The sequence below is a fragment of the Chelonoidis abingdonii genome, chromosome 2 (assembly GCF_003597395.2).
Source record: "Chelonoidis abingdonii isolate Lonesome George chromosome 2, CheloAbing_2.0, whole genome shotgun sequence".
Lineage (NCBI taxonomy): Eukaryota > Metazoa > Chordata > Testudines > Testudinidae > Chelonoidis > Chelonoidis abingdonii.
In genome coordinates this window covers 86507493-86528850 of record NC_133770.1, presented here as the reverse complement: position 1 = coordinate 86528850, position 21358 = coordinate 86507493, and the positions used below count along the sequence as shown (strand labels likewise).

Sequence of the window (21358 nt, the reverse complement as noted above, 5' to 3'; positions counted from 1 at the left end):
TCAAATGAAGGAGACTTTATCCTACTTTCACAGTGTAACAAGTAGTAGCTGCAATATTACGGGCTTATGTTCCAGTAGAAGTTGCCATTCCTTACCCACTTGTTTGGAATGCAGTCATTTTCCAGAAGCCCTAGGAGTTGGCACTGCTCTGGCATTTGAATAATGGGAGCCGGTGTGGTTGTGAGTAAATATGAGAGCAGGCCAACAAAGCAGCATTGACGTTGTCAGCAATGAGAAATATGGTCTCTCTCTTCTTGGCTGAATGTTTCACTTTGGGTTGTACAGTGAAACTGTCTGATTCTGAAACCTGATATCTTGTTTATGTTTGAGTCATAATTTCAACCCAGTACAAATCCCTGTGTCTATTACAATTGTTTTTGTTGTGGAACATTTCTTGCCTTAATTCAGTGCTGCTGTGGGAACAAAAGGACTGCCATGTTTGTTTGGTGTTTCACGGAACTGTAATTTTACATAGTGCAAATGCTGCTGAGATTGCCTTGTTGTGTTATTTGTTGTGCCCATCACCATTACTTCCTTTTGACTGCTTCTCTGTAATTACACATGCATGATTTACTGGCTGCTGTAAAGGTATCTAAATACAACTTGGCTTGTTTCAAAACAAAACAAAAGGTAAATTAGCCAAAATAGTCCTCTCCAAAGTCAGTCGAGACCAAATGATTATCTGCTTATTCTTTGCCAACCAGGCAAAGAATAAACACATGACAATAAACTAGAGTAGTTATCAAGACTCCATTTGTTTTTATGACAGTGTTCACAATTTTTTGGAAATTGGACCATTACATAAAATATAATTTTCCTCATAAATTGGTGTTTTAGAGACTGATATCCCTCCTCAGTCATCTCCATATTTAGTTGTTGTTGTTGGGGTTTTTTTGATAAAGAGCACAAATCTAATCACATTTGTAAGAAAATATTTAGACATAAGTTTTGTCCTTTTATCAGAATCTTTAAAGGACTCTGTTTGGTACTTAATGAAAAGCTCAGGAGTTCTATTTCCAAGTTTTATAAGCCCTTGGAAACTAGGGAATGTACATATATTTCCTAAAGATCCTACTGAGAAAAGAGTGTATAATGCTTTTAATATTTAGCCCCAAGATCATAGCCCACTATGATTTTCTAACAGATTTTATCACTCTTGTTGTTATTCCCCCCCATAGATATTTTTCATAATCTTCTTTAGTTCTCAACATGCCTCATCATCTTCCTACTCCTGTTTAGTTCTGTACAAGCTTTTAGCTCTGGAGTCCTGGGTTCAAATCCAGGTTAGGACTCGTAAAAATGAGTTTTCTGATTGATCTTCATCCCTAGTGAATGTTGTTAGTGTCACAGAACTGCTGCTTACTCTCCATTTTGGCTTTCTGCTCAAGAAAGGCTAAGGATTTAGGTCAGGCTTGAAATGCAGTGGGGAAGCTTGCATAGCATCTGGTCATGCTATGCTCTGCTGAAGCCAGTGATATTAGTCCCTTACTTTCATGAGTGCCAAATGAGCATTTCAGAATGAGAGAGAGGAAGATGCCAAGCTGGAGAAGCATCAGATTCCTTGACAAACTGCCACTGCTCTGCAGTTTTGAAGATTCGTCTGGGTCTGTTGTATAGCACAGGAATGTCCTCTTGGATACTGTTGTCCTTAGATACTCAAGCATTTCTTAATCGCTCACTCACTTGAATACTCCTGCAGTACAATAGTCACCATTAACAAGTCAGCATTTCCCAACAGTTACCACTCAATGGAATGTGCAGTTGCCATTGGCTTTCCCTATGGTGAGAACAGGAGATATTTGTCATAGCTGTTTGGTAATGGTTATTACTATTATTTATTGTATGTATTTATTTATACTGGGGTAGCACCAAGTCATGGACCAGGGCTCCATTGTGTCAAGCACTGTACAATGCACAAAAAAAGATTGCCCCTACCCCCAGGAGCTTACAAGCTAAGTACGAGACAAAAGGCAGCAGGTGGTTACAACATATAGGCAGGGAATGCATAAGGTAACAATGAGACAGAATGAATCAGCGTAATTAGCAGTGGTCATAGCACGTGAGCTGTCTAACCAAGTTCCAGTTTTTTTGCAGACGTCACAGAAGAGGAGATTTTTAAGGAGGATAATGAGGTGGTTTTGGCAGATGTTTACAGGAAACTCTTCCAAAATGTAAGGGGCAGCATGGGAGAATGCCTGACAGTCTTATTTGAAAATAGACTCATAGACTCATAGGTCAGAAGGGACCAATATGATCATCTAGTCTGACCTCCTGCACAAGGCAGGCCACAGAACCCTACCCATCCACTTTTATAACAACCCCTAACCCATGACTGAGTTATTGAAATCCTCAAAATTGTGGTTTGAAGACCTCAAGCTGCAGAGAATCCACCAGCAAGCGACCCATGCCCCACGCTGCAGAGGAAGGCGAAAAACCTCCAGGGCCCCTGCCAAATGGGACCTGAAGGTTGCCATCATTGGTCAAATAGATGCAGGGGTCAACATCAATATCATATAAAAGACAGTAGATAGAGCAGGGATAGACTGTGAGGGGCCTTAAAAATGAAGATGAGAAGTTTGTGTGTGATGCAATGGAGAAGGGGGCACCAGTGGAGGGACTCAAAGTGATGGGATCAAATCTATGAGCCAGGAAAATGATCTTTGCAGCAACATTTTGAACAGATATAAGTGACTCAAGATGAGATGTGTCAAGGACAGAAAGGAGGTGGTTGCAGAAAGCAAGACACAAGAAGATGAGGGATTTAGCTATGTGGGTAGAGAGGAAAGACCAGATCTCAGAGATATGCAGAAAAAAGTAATAAAATTTAGACTCGGCCTGGACCTAGAGAGAGGGCTGAGCTGAACGTAACACCCAGGGTATGGGCTTCGGTGACAGGAATGCTGATGGTGGTGTCCATGGTGACTGTGAAAGGATGAAGTGAGGAGGCCTTGTGGGGAAAGATTAAGAGCTGTATTTTGGCCATGTCGAACTTAAGCTGACATCTGGACATCCATGAGGAGACATCAGAAAGAAGGGCTGGGATCTCTTTTTGGATAGAAGCAGACAAGTGTGGAGAGGTAGATCTGTGAGTCATCAGCATAGAGAAGATAGTTGAAGTTTGTGGATGAGATCACCCAGTGACAGGGTGGCAAATATTTACTTTTTAATCTGATATTACTCCTTTATGTGTATCCCAGGGAACACTGCACCACTGTCTGGGAGTTTCCTACAACCCCCTCTAGACAGTCTGTAACAACATATATTTCTACTATGAGCAGGAAACCTCAGACTCTTTTTGTCAATTCACTTATATTGCAGTTCACTTATATTGGATGCAGTTATTATGACAGTAGTTAAGAAGAGACACAAAGAGATTCCCCTACCCAACTAAATAAAACTGAACTCTTTTAACTCTCTGTTACAATGGACAGAAGCTGCAGTAATAATGGATATTTTCTGGGTGATAAAGACATTTGTACTTCCTGAAGGAGAGTAGAAAACAGTTGCCAGTTAGCAATTTTGTGACTTTTCAAGATTTGCAATAACCCCGAGGTTAGTCTGTGTATGTGTTTATGCATATTGAGGAAGACGGGGTACATTCAAATTGGAGGGTGCAAAGAAAGATCCAAGGTGAAGTAGCATTCACAAGTGTAGTGCAGCAATTCCCTTTCTCTCGCCCCAACAGTCCCGAAGTCCACCTGACTTTTAAAATGTCAGGGAGCTGCTGTAGTCACAAGTTACCGCTGGAAATTGCTTTGAACTCATAATAAAGATGTCTGTGTAAACACACACGCACGCACGCGTGCACAAAAAGGGTGCAAGATGGGTAGAATGAAATACTGACCCTATTGACGTCCAAAGGAGTTTTGCCATTGACTTTAATGAAGCCAGGATTTCACTCATAAAGAGCAAAAAAAAAGGTGTTTGAGTTCTTAAGCTAAGCTTCCTGATGTAGGTTTATTGTCACAGATACCGGCTTGTTTTTACATGTATTTACAAGATCTGAAAGCCACAAAGTCTTTCTAATCTCTATAGATGGAGTGCATGCCTATAATGATGTTTGCCAAAGAACACCTGGAACACTCATGCTTTTATAATTTTCATTTCTTGTTTTCATGGTCCATCAGCATTGCCCAGGCCTGTTCATAGAAGCTGGCAATTAGTTACACAAACTAAACCTGCTCAACTTGCTTTGCTCTTGCCACACATGCATTTGTATATCTCCTTCCCCATCCAAAATATTAACAGAGAAGAAAGTAGTAAGAAAACGCATAATGATGCGGGGGAGTATCAGAAATATTTTCTCAAGTTCCAGATTAGTTCTTCTACTACTCATAGGTAATAAAGATACATGTGGGCCACCCCAGTGAGTACTGTTTCAAAGTTGGTACATTATGTTTGTACAATTTTATAGTGTGTTAAGAATTTGGGGGTTTTTTCTCTTTAAATAGTCAGTAATTGAACGTGATTGAGAGTGTCCCTCTGCTGATCTCCATAGGCTGTAGACCTCTCTACCACCATTTTAAAATTATAACAGTAGGGACGTGCTTTGTTGATGTTCTGAATAAACAGCTGCTGCTGGTTTTTTAAGTCTATGTTGAGAACAATCATAGTATGTGCAGTTCTCTCTGTCTCATGGTATGAGAAAATGCAAATAGCAATATCTACCAATAAATAAAATATCATGAGATGTGTTTGCAAACATTGTACTTCATTCTTACTGTCCCTCAATTCCTGGAGCTGCCAGGGGCCAATCTGGGCCCTGACAGAAGTAGATATTGAAGCCACAAGGACTGCTGTAAATTTTGCCTGCAGTATCAGCTTCCAAGGGGCTGTTATACTGGTCAGGTGTTGAAGGCAGTGACCATGCCACTGACAACCTCTTCCTTGTGGACGGGGAGGGGGAAAGGCCAGGATGGAGTGGCAGAACTGGTTGTGCTGATACCAAGCAACCCATAGATTCACCAGGGGAATTCACAGTTGCCTAGTTAGGGCAAGTTTTACAGGCCTTTTCCACCACTGGAGCAGCACAAAGACATGTATCGGGGTTGTGAACCTTGCCAAGTACTTACTGACAAACTGGGGGGACAGTCTCTGCACAAACTTAGTTTAAGGGAAGGGATAGCTAAATACAAGGTTGTGAGTTCAATCCTTGAGGGGACCATTTATGGATCTGGGGTAAAAATCTGTCTGGGGATTGGTCCTGGTTTGAGCAGGAGGTTGGACTAGATGACCTCCTGAGCTCTCTTCCAACCCTGATATTCTATGGTTCTGGGCTATAAGACCAAAAAGCAAAGTGGTTCTGACCCTGTTCTATATGAATTGTGAGTGGCAAACTAGGTGATATGCTTTATTTAGTTAATGTAGTGCTTATGAGAAGATGCAGGACTGACAGCCTTGGAGACTGAATAACATAGACATTTCCCAGGTTACACAAACACAATTTACAGAAATCCAGACTTACAAAAAAATTCCATAAGCTTCTCTTTTTTTTTTTTTTTTTTTGCATAATTGTCAGAGATACATTCCCAACATACACAAAATTCAATTTACACAAGGCATCCTGGAACAGAATGCTTGCATAAGTCAGGGAGCTTCTGTAGTTTGCATAAGTTGGTGTGACATGGGCAGCATGTGGCTGTAGTTTTATCAGACGCATACAGTGTAGTTATATCAGACCGCAGGGAAAAAGTATGACGACATACCATTATGGGATCCACACAGGACCGGCGCTAGGGTTTCTGGCGCCCTAGGCACCGGGACATTTTGCCGCCCTGCGCGCGGGTCTCGCGGCTCCCTGACCCAGGGGGCGCTCTGGGCTGCCGGGCTGCGGGCAGCTGCTGCTGCCAGCAGCTCAGACTACGCAGCGGCCACTGCAACCATTTAAAAAATTTGGGGGGGAGCCGTTTTTTGGCGCCCCCAAATCTTGGCGCCCTAGGCAACTGCCTAGTTCGCCTAAATGGTTGCACCGGCCCTGGATCCACATAAAGTGCCAAACTGGTAAAAAGAGAAGTCCAAGGTACATGTGCAATGGTGCACTTATATTTCTGTATGCAATTACTGCAATGCATTGTGAAAATCAGTCATTTGGCATCAGAAATGAGTACTTGGACACCTAAATAGCTGCTTGTATTTGCAATTATTTGCATGCATACTATCCATACTTTTGAAGATAATTTGAGTGCATCTGAGTATGGTTCTGGGGTCTTGCTTGCTTTCTGATTTAAAAAAAAAAGCTGATAAAATAAGTTTTTAGTGTGAAAAGGGCCCTCTTTGTTTAAACAATTTTGCATTTTCTCACCATATCGATATAATTTTCCTACACAGACAGCAAGCTTGCAACTCACTTTAAAAAGAGAGGTTAATTGATACTGAAGTGACTCGTAAATTAAAGACGCAAGTTGTGACAAATAGGAGAAAACAGTTCAGTATTATAAAGCCGTAGACCTTAAGAAGAGAAAAGATTCCTTATCTTTCCAGATAGTGTAAAACTATGCCCAGTTTTTGCAATTGTCTTGTTCGGAGAATGAAACTGGACAAAAATCAATGTGAGTTAAATCAGAACTCCAGCTTCACTCAGCTCATTAGCACTTTAATAACGTGCTTTAAAACATTTTTGTATTTCATACATTTTCCTGCATGCTAAATGCACTTGTCTTTAGCAGCACTGTATTACCTGAACAGCTATTCTGTATTTTAGGAAATAATGATATTTACATATCAATTATGATGTTCTTTATGACTCATCTTTGCTTAATAGAATTGAACAGAAAAAGCCTGCTGTTTGGTTATTAGCTTCATAAAGAAAAGTCATTTTGAAATTCTTTATAAATTGCAATGAATGTGCAACTAAACTGAGATTTAATTACATTTTTAATTAAAGGAACAATTACTGATTGTAAGTCACTGAACAATGTTTTATAACCCACCACAACAAATCACCATTACTAAAAGAGACCTTCAGACTATTTGTTAGGAACATAATGAAACCCTTAAAAGTAGAACAGGTCAAGGCACATGGAGATGTGTGGTGGAAGAAAGAATAAAATGTGTTCTAAAAAAAAAAAAGTTTTGTAATGTTCTTATTATACATATTGTACTAATATTTATTGTCATCTGAAAACCACTCAGAAGACAAAAGATTATGATTGTACATCAGCTTTTCAATAAGAATACAGTATATTGAAAATTGTTTTTGTTCTAGTTCTATTTGCTAAAGAATGATTCCTGAGCTCAGCCAGGTTTTTTCTACATAGCCTTTACATTAGGAGAGATCTAACATCTTATGTCTCAGCAGCCCTCTAGCAACTCTTGGAACAATAAAACTTGGTAAAGCTAACTTAAAAAAAAACCAGTTTGGCAAAAGCAAATTGTATTGCTTGTTGGTGTAAGTAAGATGGTACTGGCAAAAAGATAGCCATAATGCTGGCAAGTGCTGTCCAAGCTACACCACACTGCTCAGCCAATTCACCTCACACCTGATCTGCAACGTCTCTGTTGTTACAGTATTGATCCTCTCCCCAGTTAGATATGGATACATTTCCTAATGGAGGGTGAGGCACATCATTCTGTGTTCCAGTTATCAAATTTAGACACGGAAACCCTATTTGCATGGCAAATCTGTACACTCAGGTGCTATTGGACAAAAATTGGTCATGTATGTTTCTCAGATCTGTTTGAAGCCTCTTTGAAAATTTGTCCCTTAAATTTGTTTTGATTGGTCTTGATTTAAGATGTATATAGGAAACTAATAGTTCCTCACTAAAATAAAGTTCATTGTGACCATTTGCTTAACACAACATTAACAAGGCAGAAGGAACAAAAGCCAGAAAAGGAAAAGAACAGGTTAAAGAATACTAAGATAAGTTAGAGGTAGTAAAACCAGCAGAGCCTAATGAAATTCACCCTATGGCATTTAAGGAGCTAGTTGATGCAATCTCGGAACCAATAGTGATGATCTTTGAGAACTCATGGAGCAGATGGGTGAGATCCCAGAGGACTGGAGAAGGGAAAACACAGTACTTATGAATAAAAAGAGGAACAAAGAGGACCCAGAGAATTATAGACCAGTGAGCTGAACTTTTGATACCTGGAAAAATACTGAAACAAATTATTAAACAATCAATTCATAAGACCCCAAAGGAAAATAGGTTGATAAGTAACAGCCAACATGGATTTCTCATGCCAAACCAGCCTATCTTTCTTTTTTGATAGTTACTGGCCTACTGAATGGGGGGAAACTATAGAGGTCATATATCTTGATTTTAGTAAGGATTTTGACATAGTCCCACATGACATTCTTATAAGCAAACTAGGGAAACATGGTTTAGACAAAATTACTATAAGGTAGGTGCATAACTGGTTTAAAGATCATACTCGACGAATGATTATCAATAGTTTACTGTCAAAGTGAGGCGACGTATGTAGTGGGATCCTGCAGGAGTCTGTCCTGGATCCGATACTATTCGACATTCTCATTAATGACTTGGATAATGGAGTGGAGAGTATGCTTATAAAATTTGCTGGATACACCAAACTGGGAGGAGTTGCAAGCACTTTCCAAGACAAGATTAGAATTCAAAATGACCTTGACAAATTCGAGAATTGGTCTGAAATCAACAAGATGAAATTCAATAAAGACGAATGCAAAGTACTATACTTAAGAAGAAAAAATCAAATGTGCATCTATAAAATGGGGAATAATTGGCTAGGCAGTAATACTGCTAAAAAGGATCTTGGAATTACAGTAGAGCACAAATTAAATATGAGCCAACAATGTGATGCAGCTGCAAAAAATACTAATGTTCTGGGGGGGGCGGTATTAACAGGAGTGTCATGTGCAAGAGACAGGAGGTGATTGTCCCACTCTACTTGGCACTGGTGAGGCCTTAGCTGGAGTATTGTGTCCAGTTCTACGTGCCACACTTTAGGAAAGATGTGGACAAATTGGAGAGACTCCAGAAGAGAGCAACAAAACTGATAAAATATGAGGAAAGGTTAAAAAAACTGGGCATGTTTAGTCTGAACATTCAAAATCCACTACGTTAAAAGGCTGTTCAGATTGCAAAGTCAAACACACAAATGTTAGGAAATGCCAGAATGGATGGTGCCCATGCAGCCTTAATTCAACTGTCTCCTGCATATGGATGATTATACAGCCTTACCTACATGATCACAAACATTTTTCCACACAGGACTCCTGCCTCATTCAGTGCATAGGGTGCTTTGGGGTTGAATCAGAGTTGTGTGGTGAATGAGGCTGGTGTCTGTGGATCCCTGCCTCAGTAGCTGCAGAAGCTGGAAGGTATGTAGGGAGGGAGGGAAGGGATTGCAGGAAGAGAAAGGATGGTCTTGTGATTAAAGCTCTTCAGAGCAAGAAAAGTGTTTTATAATGTTGGTTGGTCCAGTGTGTTGTCTTTGTTTAGAGTTCTATAATTCAGAACACAAACTACACAAATATTCTGTCTCGAGGATGAGAAATAGAGGTGGATTACTGAACAATAAATTGAGCTGTTCTGATATAAACCTCTAAAGTGTAGAAAGACTGAAGTACTTGTGATAGCATGAGTACCTGAGGATGGATTTGTACATAGGTAATGAATTTACCGTTTTGTCCAATTAGGGGGGGAAGATTTTAGTTAATGCAAAGAAGACCCCATTCTTTGTATAGTGTAACTATAGGCTGTTTGGATTACAAGTGTAAGTGACACTGGTGTAGTAGGATAAATGCTGGCACAGTTTCTGGCATGGTAGCAGCAGTAAATACAGCTTCTCTCTAGCTTTAAAAAAAGAATATTTGTAGGCACAGCAGCCTATGTCTGATCAGTGTTAAAGAGGGCCAGCCATGGGATGTTATATGTTACAGCTCCCTGCCAATTTTAGGATTCAGAATTGTGATTTCAAGCAGTAACTTCTGAATTGTTAGTGGCCAGTCAATAGCCTTTGCAGGTGGCAACCCATATCCAGATTTTACTAATTTCCTGGGATGTATGTGGACTGTACCAGTAGTGCTCCTTAAGCAATTTGTCAGGTATTCAATGGCCACCATGCAAAGCATGTGATTCCATTTCATGTCATCCTTTGACCTTCCCATCAGCATGATTAACTAATCAGGAAATGGGAAGCCACTTGCAGCTTCCTAGCACACCGGAAGTTATAGTTCTTAAGAGTGGCACTGTGATAAAACAGGTACAACACATATAAGCATTACAAGGTCAGCTGGAACCAGCGTTAATCCATCATAGAAAGGCTTGCAGGATTTGCCATTCATTTTTTTTTGTTATATGCTGCTGTGTACATTTAGTGTTTCTTATAGCTGATAAGTGGTAATGGTCCCATCAGGAAGGAACAACTTGTATGAGCAATTCCCACAAAGCAGTGATTTTTAAACTCGCTTCCTCAATATGCCCATAACAAACCTAACATTTTTATAATCCAGATAAGTAACCTGAAGGCTAATTGATACAAGGCTGACTGTTCATTCTCCTCTCAAGTGGGGAAAAAAATGATTGTCCTGAAATTTTCCCTGACGTTCAAAATAAATGGATATGCTCTTAGTAGCATTGATAGTAAAAATGAAAACCAGTTACTCAGGGTTAGTGGACTATGATCTGTGAATTTTCACACATGCAGGGATACAGAACAAGAATGAATCTTGTTTAAGACACTTCAGACATTCTGCAGTTAAAATCCAATCGTGTTCAGTAAAGGAGTTTACTTTTGTTGGGTCTCTGTAATGTCACATTCCATTTCAAACTGTAACAATTGCCATAACTTGTTTCTGTCCTCCTCCCTGCTTTCTCCCTCTCCCACCCCAAAAAAAACAGACAAGGAAGAATTGCTCACTAAGCCTTTGATAACTGTTCTTTCTTTTCATTCCAGGTAACTTCAAACAAGAAGCACTCCGAGAGCCTGAAGACTGATGGTGACAGTCTTATCCACATTCTAGAGAGACTGGCCCAAACTGCCAGGTGAGTTCCCTCAGGCTTTCAGGAATTTCCAGGGCTGAGAGCACTCCCCTCCCCTTTTGTCTGAGATGGTCTTCTCTTGTAATCGCCTCATGTGTACTACAGGCTTCTCCTGTTACCAGCCCTCCCTCCCGTATACTCCTGTCCTCAAAACTCCCTTTATTCAAAGCTTTTTTGCTGTTGTTGAGGTGCACTTTGATCCCAGATGTGGCTAGGCCATAGCTCTGTCACACAATCTTTTTTTCTTTTTGTTAACAGCTCACCTCTTCATAACCAGATACTGGTTTATTGTTCCCCTGTACAGTGTACTGGCAGCACAACATGGCTTTGTGCCCTTTCTCAAAGTAATGGTGGTGGTAAAAGCAAAATCCTTTCACATGCACAGCTGAGGACAAGAAATATTCTTCTAAGAATGCCAGCTGTCTTTCAGCTAAGGCTTAAAACTGAGGTCCTGGCTGCTTCTGAAAAGTGCCTTGGCATTCTTTGTAAGGATAGAAGTGTTAATCCCAGTGGCTGGTCAAATCTCAACACTCTACCTACCTAATTCCCCTTGCACTCTCAAATGGACATGTTTTTGTTCTCTTCTCCTTAAAATGTTGTTCACTGCTGCTGTGAACTGCTAGGCTGCATTTCACTGCTGGGTGAAATGGTTCCCATGTAAAGTTTATAGATGATTTTTTGTGATGCTCCAGGAATCTTCCTGATGTCCTTTGTGCACATAAATGCAAGCTTTGTATGAGTCAATGTTGTAGGCTCTGTTTAAGGCGTGGAGTTATGAAAATTGGCCTCTCAACTCTATTGTAGAGTAAGTTGTATTATTTTTTGGAAGAGAGATGTTTGGGGAAATGTAACAACCACTGGTACCGTGATGGAGGGGTTTGTGAAGTTGTGGGATAGAAGTGGTGTGGAGAAGGAAACAGAACTTACCATAAATCAAGTTTTCAGAAATCTGCTACCCCTCTTAAGTATTCAAGTGCTGAGCTGCATTTCCTATTAGCAACTACATTACCAGGGTGAAATAAAATGGCAACTCCCCCTAAAAGAGTCACTAGTGCCATCAGCTAAAGAGTCAACAATGTTGGGAATCATTAAGAAAGAAAGGGATAAATAATAAGACAGAAAATATCATACTGCCTCTGTATAAATCCGTGGCATGCCCACATCTTGAATACTGCGTGCAGATGTGGTTGCCCCATCTCAAAAAAGATATATTGGAATTGGAAAAGGGCAACAAAAATTATTAGGGGTATGGAATGGCTGCCATATGAGGAGAGATTAATAAAACTGGGATTTTTCAGCTTGGAAAAGAGACAACTAACGGGTTATGTGACAGAGGTCTATAAAATCATGACTGGTGTGGAGAAAGTAAATAAGGAAGTGTTATTTACTCTTCATAACACAGGAACTAGGGGGCACCAAATGAAATTAGTAAGGAGCAGGTTTAAAACAAACAAAAGGAAGTATTTTTTTACACAACGCAGTGAACCTGTGGAACTCTTTGCCCAGGGGATGTTGTAAAGGCCGAGACTATAACAGGGTGCAAAAAAGAACTAGATAAATTCATGGAGGATAGGTCCATCAATGGCTATTAGCCAGGATGGACAGAGATTGTGTCCCTAGCCTGTTTGCCAGAAGCTGGGAATGGGTGACAGGGGATGGATCACTTGATGATTACCTGTTCTGTTCATTCCCTCTGAAGCACCTGGCATTGACCACTGCTAGAAGACAGGATACTGTGCAAGATGGAGATTTGGTCTGACCCAGTATGGCCGTTCTTATGTTCTAAGGTCAAGGTAGCCCATAGCTGCAGTAACTTTCACTAGGCCAGCAGTGCTTTGTGTGGGGTGAACACCCAATCAGAGGTTGGAAGACTATTAGCAGACGAGAGGTAGCTAACCACTGCACTCCCTGATAGAGGCAGGGAACTGGGTCTGAAACGTGCAGCACTATGTACAGCAAGGACAAATCTGCCTTTCCTGTAGCAGGTTAAAAAAAAGATGCTTCAGGAGAGCTGCCTCCATGTGCTGACAGACTCACTCTACCCCACAAGGAAAGTACATGTGGAAAGATGACAAAAATGTGAGGCATTTTCCCACCAAACTATTGAAGAAAATGTAATAATTACATCTTCCCTTTTTCAAAGTGAGACTTAGCAAGGCACCAAGCAAGCAGTTCTGTAAACATGAACTCAAGGGATATGCGTGACTTGCTACATGTTGAAATATCCATAGTATCCTAACAGAAAATTGGTTTAGTTATCCAAAGTGGATTCCCTCATCAGGCACTTTCCAGCACAAGTCAAAGTCTCATGTGTAGAACAACTGCAGAATTTAGATGAGGTTTTACCTTGAAGATTACTGTCTTTGTTTTCTTCTTTCCCAGCTCCCATGCAGATATTGCTGTTGCTTCCTTGGCTTTTGAAATTCTTAGAACAGTTGGACGCTAAAAGATCAAGGCTACCAATCATCACTCCACAGTCCTGACTGAATGCACAAAACACTGGCATGGTTGAATTCCTCAGTCTTGTTTTAGGATATTAATGAGTGTTGTAGTCTGAATTTGATAAGAAATCTTATGTGTATGTATTACTTTCTTAGCTGTAGAAGAATAAGGAGGGAAAACTTGCTTTTAAAAGAATGAGCATTTGTCCATTATCTTGCTTAAACTAGTACAACCTATGGTTTGAGGGGATTTTTTAAGTTTCCTACAGCCACATATTGAAGAATATAAATTAGAAAAATCCCATTTCTTTCACAAATATGTTTAGGGGAGAAGCATTTTTCATTCCACCTGAATTGTATATTTTCTAAGAATGCCTTAGCTGATCATCCTCATTTGACACATCACCCACAACAATCTGTAGAATACTTTTGCACATGTAAAGTTTTCTGAAGTGTTTTGCAAATGTTAATGACTCAATCTGAAAACACTGCAGGTGAGTTGGTATCATCCCCATTTACAGATGGAAAATGAGAATTACCAAAATGTCCCACAGAAAGTCTGGGATGGAGCCAGGAACAGAACCCAAATCTTCTGGCACCTAGTCATGTAGTTTAAAGGCAATTTGCAAAACCAAATACAGTGTTTGGGTTAAAAAGGTACAATAAATGACTTTGCACTTCTATATTACAGTGATTTCTGGTTAATAATTGCCCTATACATAACAACTTGTGGCACTTTTCTTAAAACTATTTTGATGTATATTCCACTCTGTTTTGACTATAAGGAAAATATTAAATTTCAAACTGAGACAGACCAAGCTACCTCTAGTAGATTTGTTTGAATGTTCTCCCTCACTCTCCTACTTAATTCTTCCACAGAGTTGTGCTTGTTTTGACACATTTGCCACAGTAGTGATTGTAACCAATTACAAATTTAGCATTAATTTCACAGGAGGGTTAAATGCCTACTCTGACATTTGCCTGGAAAAGTAAAGCAGTAGGATAGCTACTGAATGTAGATGAGACATTGAAGCTTGATAGTAATTGTTTATTTTTACTTTTCATTAGCAGGTCTCATACTGTTTCTTGGGCTTTGAAATTTTCTGAGTTGGACATGGAAAGATCAGTGCTAACAGAACAAGTATCACACCATACACATTGAAATCACTTTAACATCTTGTTTACAATAGCAGGAAAAGTTAAGAATATTGCATAAGTCACTAGATTAGTCTAGTTCTTATTTAAGTGACTGGAAGTCCTCCTTCAAAGGTACATGGTGACTAACTAACTAGCCATAGTGCTTCATTGGTCTATATTAAAGGAAGTTGCCATTCCCAATGCCTCCCTCAGGGGTATCCTTAAGTACATTTTAAGCCCAGCCTTGGGTTCTAAATGACAGGTATGCATGCCCTAGCATGAGATCATGCCATGTATTGGTTGCATTAAATGCCTAGCATTTGAAAAATGGACTTGTTAGGTTCCTATTATGTTTCACTGGGCAGCCATCAGTTGCACTAAGGTTTTTTTAACCTATGCTATTTTAGATGGGTATTAAAAGATTCTATAGAAAAGGTTAGTGTAAGGTCTGATCAGATGGCTTGAAAATAATGTACACTAGGCTCAAGCATGTTGTCAAGGTGATGATTGCAAGCTAGGGCCCAAAGGCATGGCTTTTTTCATCTCAGAATCAAATTTGAGTTTTTACTGCTAAAGCCTGCACTAGATGCTCCCAACCACAGGTAAGATTGTTACTGCTGTTTGGATGTGTTATCCTAAATATGTTCTACTGTTTAAAAAAAGTTTAATTGTGAGAGGAAGTGGCCTATTTTGTTAAAAACAAAAACCCTACAATAGTGACAGTTAAGGTTGTATCACTGCATGCAGCTGAAAGTGGAAAACTAATTATGTGGATGTTACACACCCTCTTGAACAGATACTTCAAGGTTTTTGCATTAAGCAGTAACCTCAGCAGGGTGAAGGCAGAATTGGTGTCAGTTTATGGGGGATGTTACAGTCCTGCATGCTGATCTTCTATAATTGATATATAAAAGCCATAGTGTTGTATTTTTTTTTTTAAATTACAACCCATGTAAATTGGCATTGGGAGCTCGCAAGAGATATGTCTGAGTATATTAGCAGTAAGGGGCTAAGACTCCTATATTCCTTCCCCTAGTTCCATAGTTTTAGAGCAGGTCCTGCTGCAACCTTAAATGCAGCTAGCTAGTTGGACCCCTCCCTGCTCTTTTAAAAAAAAAAAAAAAAAAAAAAAAAAAACACAAACACAAAAAAACCACCTTTAGCATACCACAGAGGCTGGCTTGCCACCCTCAGGGCAACTGTAGTTAACCAGGAGTCAGAAATTGTGACACTGAAGTGTAGCCTGACCCCCTGCAGGGGGTAATAGGTAGTAACCATCTTCAGTAAGTTGTCTAATGTTTTACCTCTGCTTAAAAAAGTTGCCAACAGCACCCCTCCATATTTCATTGCAGTCAACTGGAGGAAATCTTTTCAAAATAGTCCTCAGTGGCTGCACCAACAGCATTCCATCAGCAGGTCTGCCTACTAGTGTGTCCCCTGTCCTGAGAGTGGACAAATTATACATCTTAACCTACGAGTAGGTGACAACTGCTCTCTTATCTGAGAAGGACTTAAAAAAGGCACTCACAAGCTTTTATAGCTTGTGTTAAAGAGCTAAACTTACACAAAGGGGATGTTTGTGACCACTTTTGTGTAAGACCTCTCTGGTATGTTACCCCTGGGAAAAAAGTTGATATTCCTTTCTAAAGTTAGGACTTTTTTTTTTAAGCCATTCCTCAGTTTAGGTCAGTGGCAGACTAGGGGTTGAAACCATGCAAACCCTTTATCTTAGACTTGGCCCTGAGGTATGGGATTGCTAATCCCTTGTCATTTTACATGCTTTTAGGGGCTAGTAATTAACTGTACCCATCCAATCAAAAGCAGGCTTACTACCAGTACAACTCTAGCTTTAATTAAGCAAAAAGTGGAGCATTCAGCAGTTTATACTTAACTCCCTTGTAGGGGAGGATGCACACCCTTAGTCAACAGTAAGAAATTGACAAATGGGTTTATGAACATCTTGCTCAAGCTACACAGTTAAGGAGGGGTATTTAGGTGTAAAATGGTTTTGCTGACTCCACAGTGGGAAGGGGAAAAAAAATGTACATACTTGGAGGAGGGGGGTATCCTCACATATGCGCTGTAGTTGGGAGTGGTGTCTGATTGTGAGAATTGCCACAATAGCAAAGCTGTGTGGGCTGATGCATTAGCTATGAAAATATTTCAAAAAAGATGTCTTAACTCACCATCTTTGTTTGAAAAATTTTATGTACAGATTTAAGTTAATTTTTCTAACAAAAACTTCATTCTCATAGTGAAGCAAGCTCCACCATAAGGGGAAGCAAATATCTAAATTCAGATCAAGGCAGAGGCATAATTAGGACACATTTCTTCCCCTGAATGAGAACATTCATGCTCTAGTGTTCAGTTAATAATGCTGAGGAAAAATTAAGAATATCCCTCTTAGATGATACTTGCTTCTTGGTGTAGGTAGTCTATATTTCTCTGAAAACAGCGCAAAAGTGGCAAAGCTAGCTTTTAGTCACAGACCAAAATGTTTGTGGGGCTGGTCCTTAAATTTAGGTGATGGATGCTGGCTCAGTTCACTTAGCAGCATTGTGCCTTTGTAACACACAGCACATGAAGAATTGCAGATTCCATTTGCCAGAGCAAAGCAATTAAAAAGCCAGACTAAAGCCAGGGGTGATTGGATACTTGTTTCAGGGTTGATGCTGGTGTTAAGTGTTACAGCATGTACAGGTATCAAGATCTTATGCAATTGTGCAGTGGTAGGTTAAAAACTTTCAGGGGAGTATTGCAAATAGTTTGCTTAGTCACCCTATACTAATTCAGTCAGCAGCACAGATTTCCTCTCAACTGAACAGACTATTGAAGTTATTTTGTGTAGTAAGGGTAACATGGCATAAATCAGTCAAATGTAGTCAAATTGCTGCATGAAGTTAGTTTTGTAGGGAAAAAGCCATGCAGATATAAGTTATGTATTTCCCATTTCAAATAAATGGAGACAGCTGAGTGAATTAAAAGTTTACTTTAATTCTTAACCATTTTATAACTGCTTTTGCTCATGAAGCATTTGTATCACAGCAGGCTACAATAACTTTGGGATAAAAGGCAACTGGTAAACTGTCCAATACACGGTTCCAAATAAACAGTTCTTACTGGCCCCTACCCAGACACATCCCAGATAAAGTTTTTGATCAAAAACATGAAATAGATCCACCTGCTTATTTTAAGCATATTAAAAAGGAAACTAATTGGACCATTTCTATTTTATACAAAAAGGCTACACAGTTACACTTTATTCAGAATACAATTAGCGATTATGAATTAGTGTTCTACACCATTACTCAATTCTTAAAAGTTAGAAACTGCTGTAGCATATTCACTATAACTTAACACTACAAGAGACTTAAAAAACCCTACCAGTTACAGCAAAAAGAAAAAAGTCTACTTTCAAAGCAAGCAAGGTCAGTACCATTACAGAAGTTAAAAAAATTTAACAAGCAAGGCTAAGGTTTGATAAATTCCATCTTAATTCTTTCTTGTGCATTCTTCATTTCTGAGTCACTCCCAAAATCCATTTGTATTATTACTCCTCAACCAAAAAAGGACCAGAACAAAAAGTTTACTTCAATTGTTCCCATAGGAAACTCAGCTTGGTTAGTGTGTGTCAGGCACTTTCTGAGATACTAGCCCACCCCTCGAGCCCTCTCAGCAACTCTACAGGCCAATCACAATGCAAGTTCATTCAGACGAAACAGCTGTGTAGGAAGAAAAACAAAGAACTGTCAGTGCTGTAGAGTTATTTGCCCACATGTTAAGACTGCATAAAAGCTGGAGAACAAGACACTGAAGTTAGTCACTTCCACACTTCACAGCAGGAGTCAGTTCAAGTGCACAGAAAGCATGAGCTTCAAGATACTCAAAGTTCAGTATTTTGAGAAGAGCTGGACCCATTTAAGCCATTCCCTCCCTGCTAAGTCTTCAGTTCAGAAGGTTGTTTTATTCCAAGTTTTGAGTTTGAGCTTCTTACCTAAGGACGATTTACAGGTCAGTATCGAACCAGGCCAACTGATTACTGTCACCTGGAGGCAGCCCATCCATAAGATCCTGGGCATGTCCCAGATCTGGCAGCCCATCAACTGGGTAGTCAGCACCAGGGTGGTGGCCACCCATTTCATGCTCCATCATAGGGTCCATACCCAAGGCATCCTGACCATATCCGCCAGAGTGGAAAGAACGGTAGCTAGGATCTAAGAGTTAAGGGTGGCAGAGGGGAGGGAAAAAAAGCAGAATGTTAACAGATGTTAGATGCATCAAAAGCTGCAAATATCAGGGTGAGAAGATAGTTGCAGCCATCTAGTTTCTTCTAGTTCAGCCAAGCTGAACATACAAAATTTATTGCTTGGTCTTATAGCTTTCTGACTGTATGAGACAGCCTCTCAGTGTGGCTCTGCAGATAAAGCTTACTGCAGTCAAAAGCATGAGCAAATTCCAGCCAAGCCATTAGTCGGCATAAACAATACTGAAACTCAACACAGCAATACTGCAAGAGAACAAGCCTGCTAACTGCAGATTTGCTTCTTATGTGGCTAGTCAAAATGGCTTACAATCCTTAAAACAGACATGATACTGTTCTGATAGTCTCTACAGATTTGAAGGAGTACAAGCACACTGTTTTAAAGGAAAACTGCAATTTAATTCATATTTAGAATAAATGGGAAATTTCAGAAATTCTCAATGAGCATCTTCTCAGAGTCTTTCCAGCACAAGGACCACCAATTTCTGTTTAAGAGAACATAACGCCCAATGAATCAGGCCTAGAATGTTGCAGAGCTAATTACTTGCTATTCAGGATGGCAGTTTCCCATCTTACTGCCAATTTGAAGTATTGAAGCCAGCTGAGAAGAGCAAATTGCATCTCCTGTATTACTTGCAGTTCTCCTTTAAGGGCACTGAATTTAGTCAGGCTTAAGTTCATTAGGAAATGAGAAATGGAACAGACATACCATCTGGACGGTATCCAAGAGGCTCTCCCTGGGCACCAATATCAAGTCCAAGATCTGCAGTCTGAAAGGTGGTGTGGAGAGCAAGAAAAGCAGGCAAGTTTGTTTTTGGTTTTATTTTATTTTATTTTATTTTTTTACACTGACAGTCTTTCACCCATCAGTTGTACCACATGAAGGCATTTATTTTAGACCCAATATTTAGGTTTTCTAGCGTTCCAAATTTGACATCACTGTAAGCTGGATTTCAGACACTCCTGTGTTTACCACAAATCCTACAGCAAAGCTTTGCTTAGAACCAGAAAACAAGCCCTATAATTTGAGGGCCATCTAAGGGCTTGTCTATGCTATGGAGTTAGTGGCATAACAGCAACTCCCATAGCATAGATGCACACTATAGCAACAGAAAAAAAAGATTCTTCCATTCTATAGCAACTATCTCCCTGACCAACAGTGGCTAGGTCAAAACACAAGAGAGCCAAGGTTGATGGAAGCAAGGTCTACACTGGGATTTAGGCTGGCATAATTGTTTTACACCCCATAGCAACGTAACTAAATCAACTTAAGTACAGACCATGCTGAAGATGGACCTTTAACTGCCAAAATGTGACCACCTATGAATAATACACACTATAGCAGAATGCAGTGACCTGCAGATTTGATAGTATTTGGTTACAGAAGGCCTACAAACGAGGTTTACTACTTTAACGAACAAGTAGTAATTTAGTGGTCAAAGCCAGAGGTTCTCAAACAGTGGTCTGTGGACCACCACTGGTCACTGAGCTCCATTCAGGTGGTCTGTGGATAGTTCCCTTTAAGTGTGCACCTTGGTGGCTGCACATGAGGGAATAAAAGGCCACCCACGTAATTAGTGGAGCCATGCAGGTGTCACTCCACTAATTAGGGCCTGGACCCTGGAGAAGATGCACATGCAAGTAGAGGGCGGAAGGAGTAGAGGGCAGTGGAGTAAGAAGACAGTGGGGGAATTAGGGATATGAAGGGCAATGGTGGCCAGAGAAAGGTGACATCCTCAGCTCCAGGGCTGCAGCTGCTTGAAGAGCGAGAGCAAAAGACAGCCCCTGTCCTTCCCAACCCCAGCCCAGGGGGGAAAAAGGTATATCCATTGCATTAGAAAGGTAAGACTACTGATATTAAAAAAAATGAGTTGTAGGCTTTTATTTGTATAACAAGAAATTTTACATAGCGCTTTTATCCAAAGCTCTTTACAATCATTAGCTAGCAGTATAAACAGCATTTGGAAAGATCATTAAGTGGTCTGCCGAGACCCTCAGAAATTTTCAAGTGGGCCGGGGGGGGGGGAGGGGCACACAGCAGCACTTGAGAACCACGGGTCTAAGCCATAATAAAAGGAGTCTTTTGGGCAGAACCCTCTAGAGAACTGTTGAACTTCAGGACCACCCATGCTCCCCTACCCTTGAACAGTCAAGACTGCTTCAGATTGTGTGCTATTTATTTATTTATTTATATATATATACACACACACACACACACACACTCACCCCCCCCCCTTGGGGCCACGTATCAAAAATCATTGGAATTATATCTAGAAACTACTCATTTGAAACCCCAGATACGCAAGTAGATCAGGAAATGTCTAAGACAACACGATCAGGTTTCTCTATTTCTATATGGCTTGTGGACTCCTGTGCCAACCCCAGATGCTTTTGCTTTGCTTATAACCTTTAAGGTGGACCTCAAGAAACTATTATTGATGCTAGATTGTTGATCTTTTTCAATCTAGCAATAGCTTAAATTCCCAGATTTAAAACAATTAATTTTGTTTAACAAAACTGGATGTGTCCCCCAAGAGGTTTGGGCACATTTA

General features: G+C 40.1%; 2 protein-coding genes across 4 annotated transcripts in view; one reads left to right on the top strand and one right to left on the bottom strand.

The window, feature by feature from the left end:
* Positions 1 to 14226, top strand: part of ULK4 (unc-51 like kinase 4) — a 467406-nt gene extending 453180 nt beyond the window's left edge. Inside the window, exons 36-37 of the mRNA XM_075062527.1 lie at positions 10882 to 10970; positions 13350 to 14226. Of these exons, the coding sequence (XP_074918628.1) occupies positions 10882 to 10970; positions 13350 to 13413 (153 nt within the window). The 3' untranslated portion in view covers positions 13414 to 14226. The remainder of the gene's footprint in view (positions 1 to 10881; positions 10971 to 13349) is intronic.
* A 3293-nt stretch (positions 14227 to 17519) lies between these two features.
* CTNNB1 (catenin beta 1) overlaps positions 17520 to 21358 on the bottom strand; it is a 31792-nt gene continuing 27953 nt past the window's right edge. For 2 of the 3 annotated variants that reach the window (XM_075062524.1, XM_075062525.1), the window contains 3 exons: positions 19516 to 19576; positions 18540 to 18759; positions 17520 to 18267 (listed from right to left, as the gene is read on the bottom strand). In XM_075062524.1, the coding sequence (XP_074918625.1) occupies positions 18551 to 18759; positions 19516 to 19576 (270 nt within the window). In that variant the 3' untranslated portion in view covers positions 17520 to 18267; positions 18540 to 18550. The remainder of the gene's footprint in view (positions 18268 to 18539; positions 18760 to 19515; positions 19577 to 21358) is intronic. The other variant, XM_075062526.1, reaches the window with a different exon arrangement.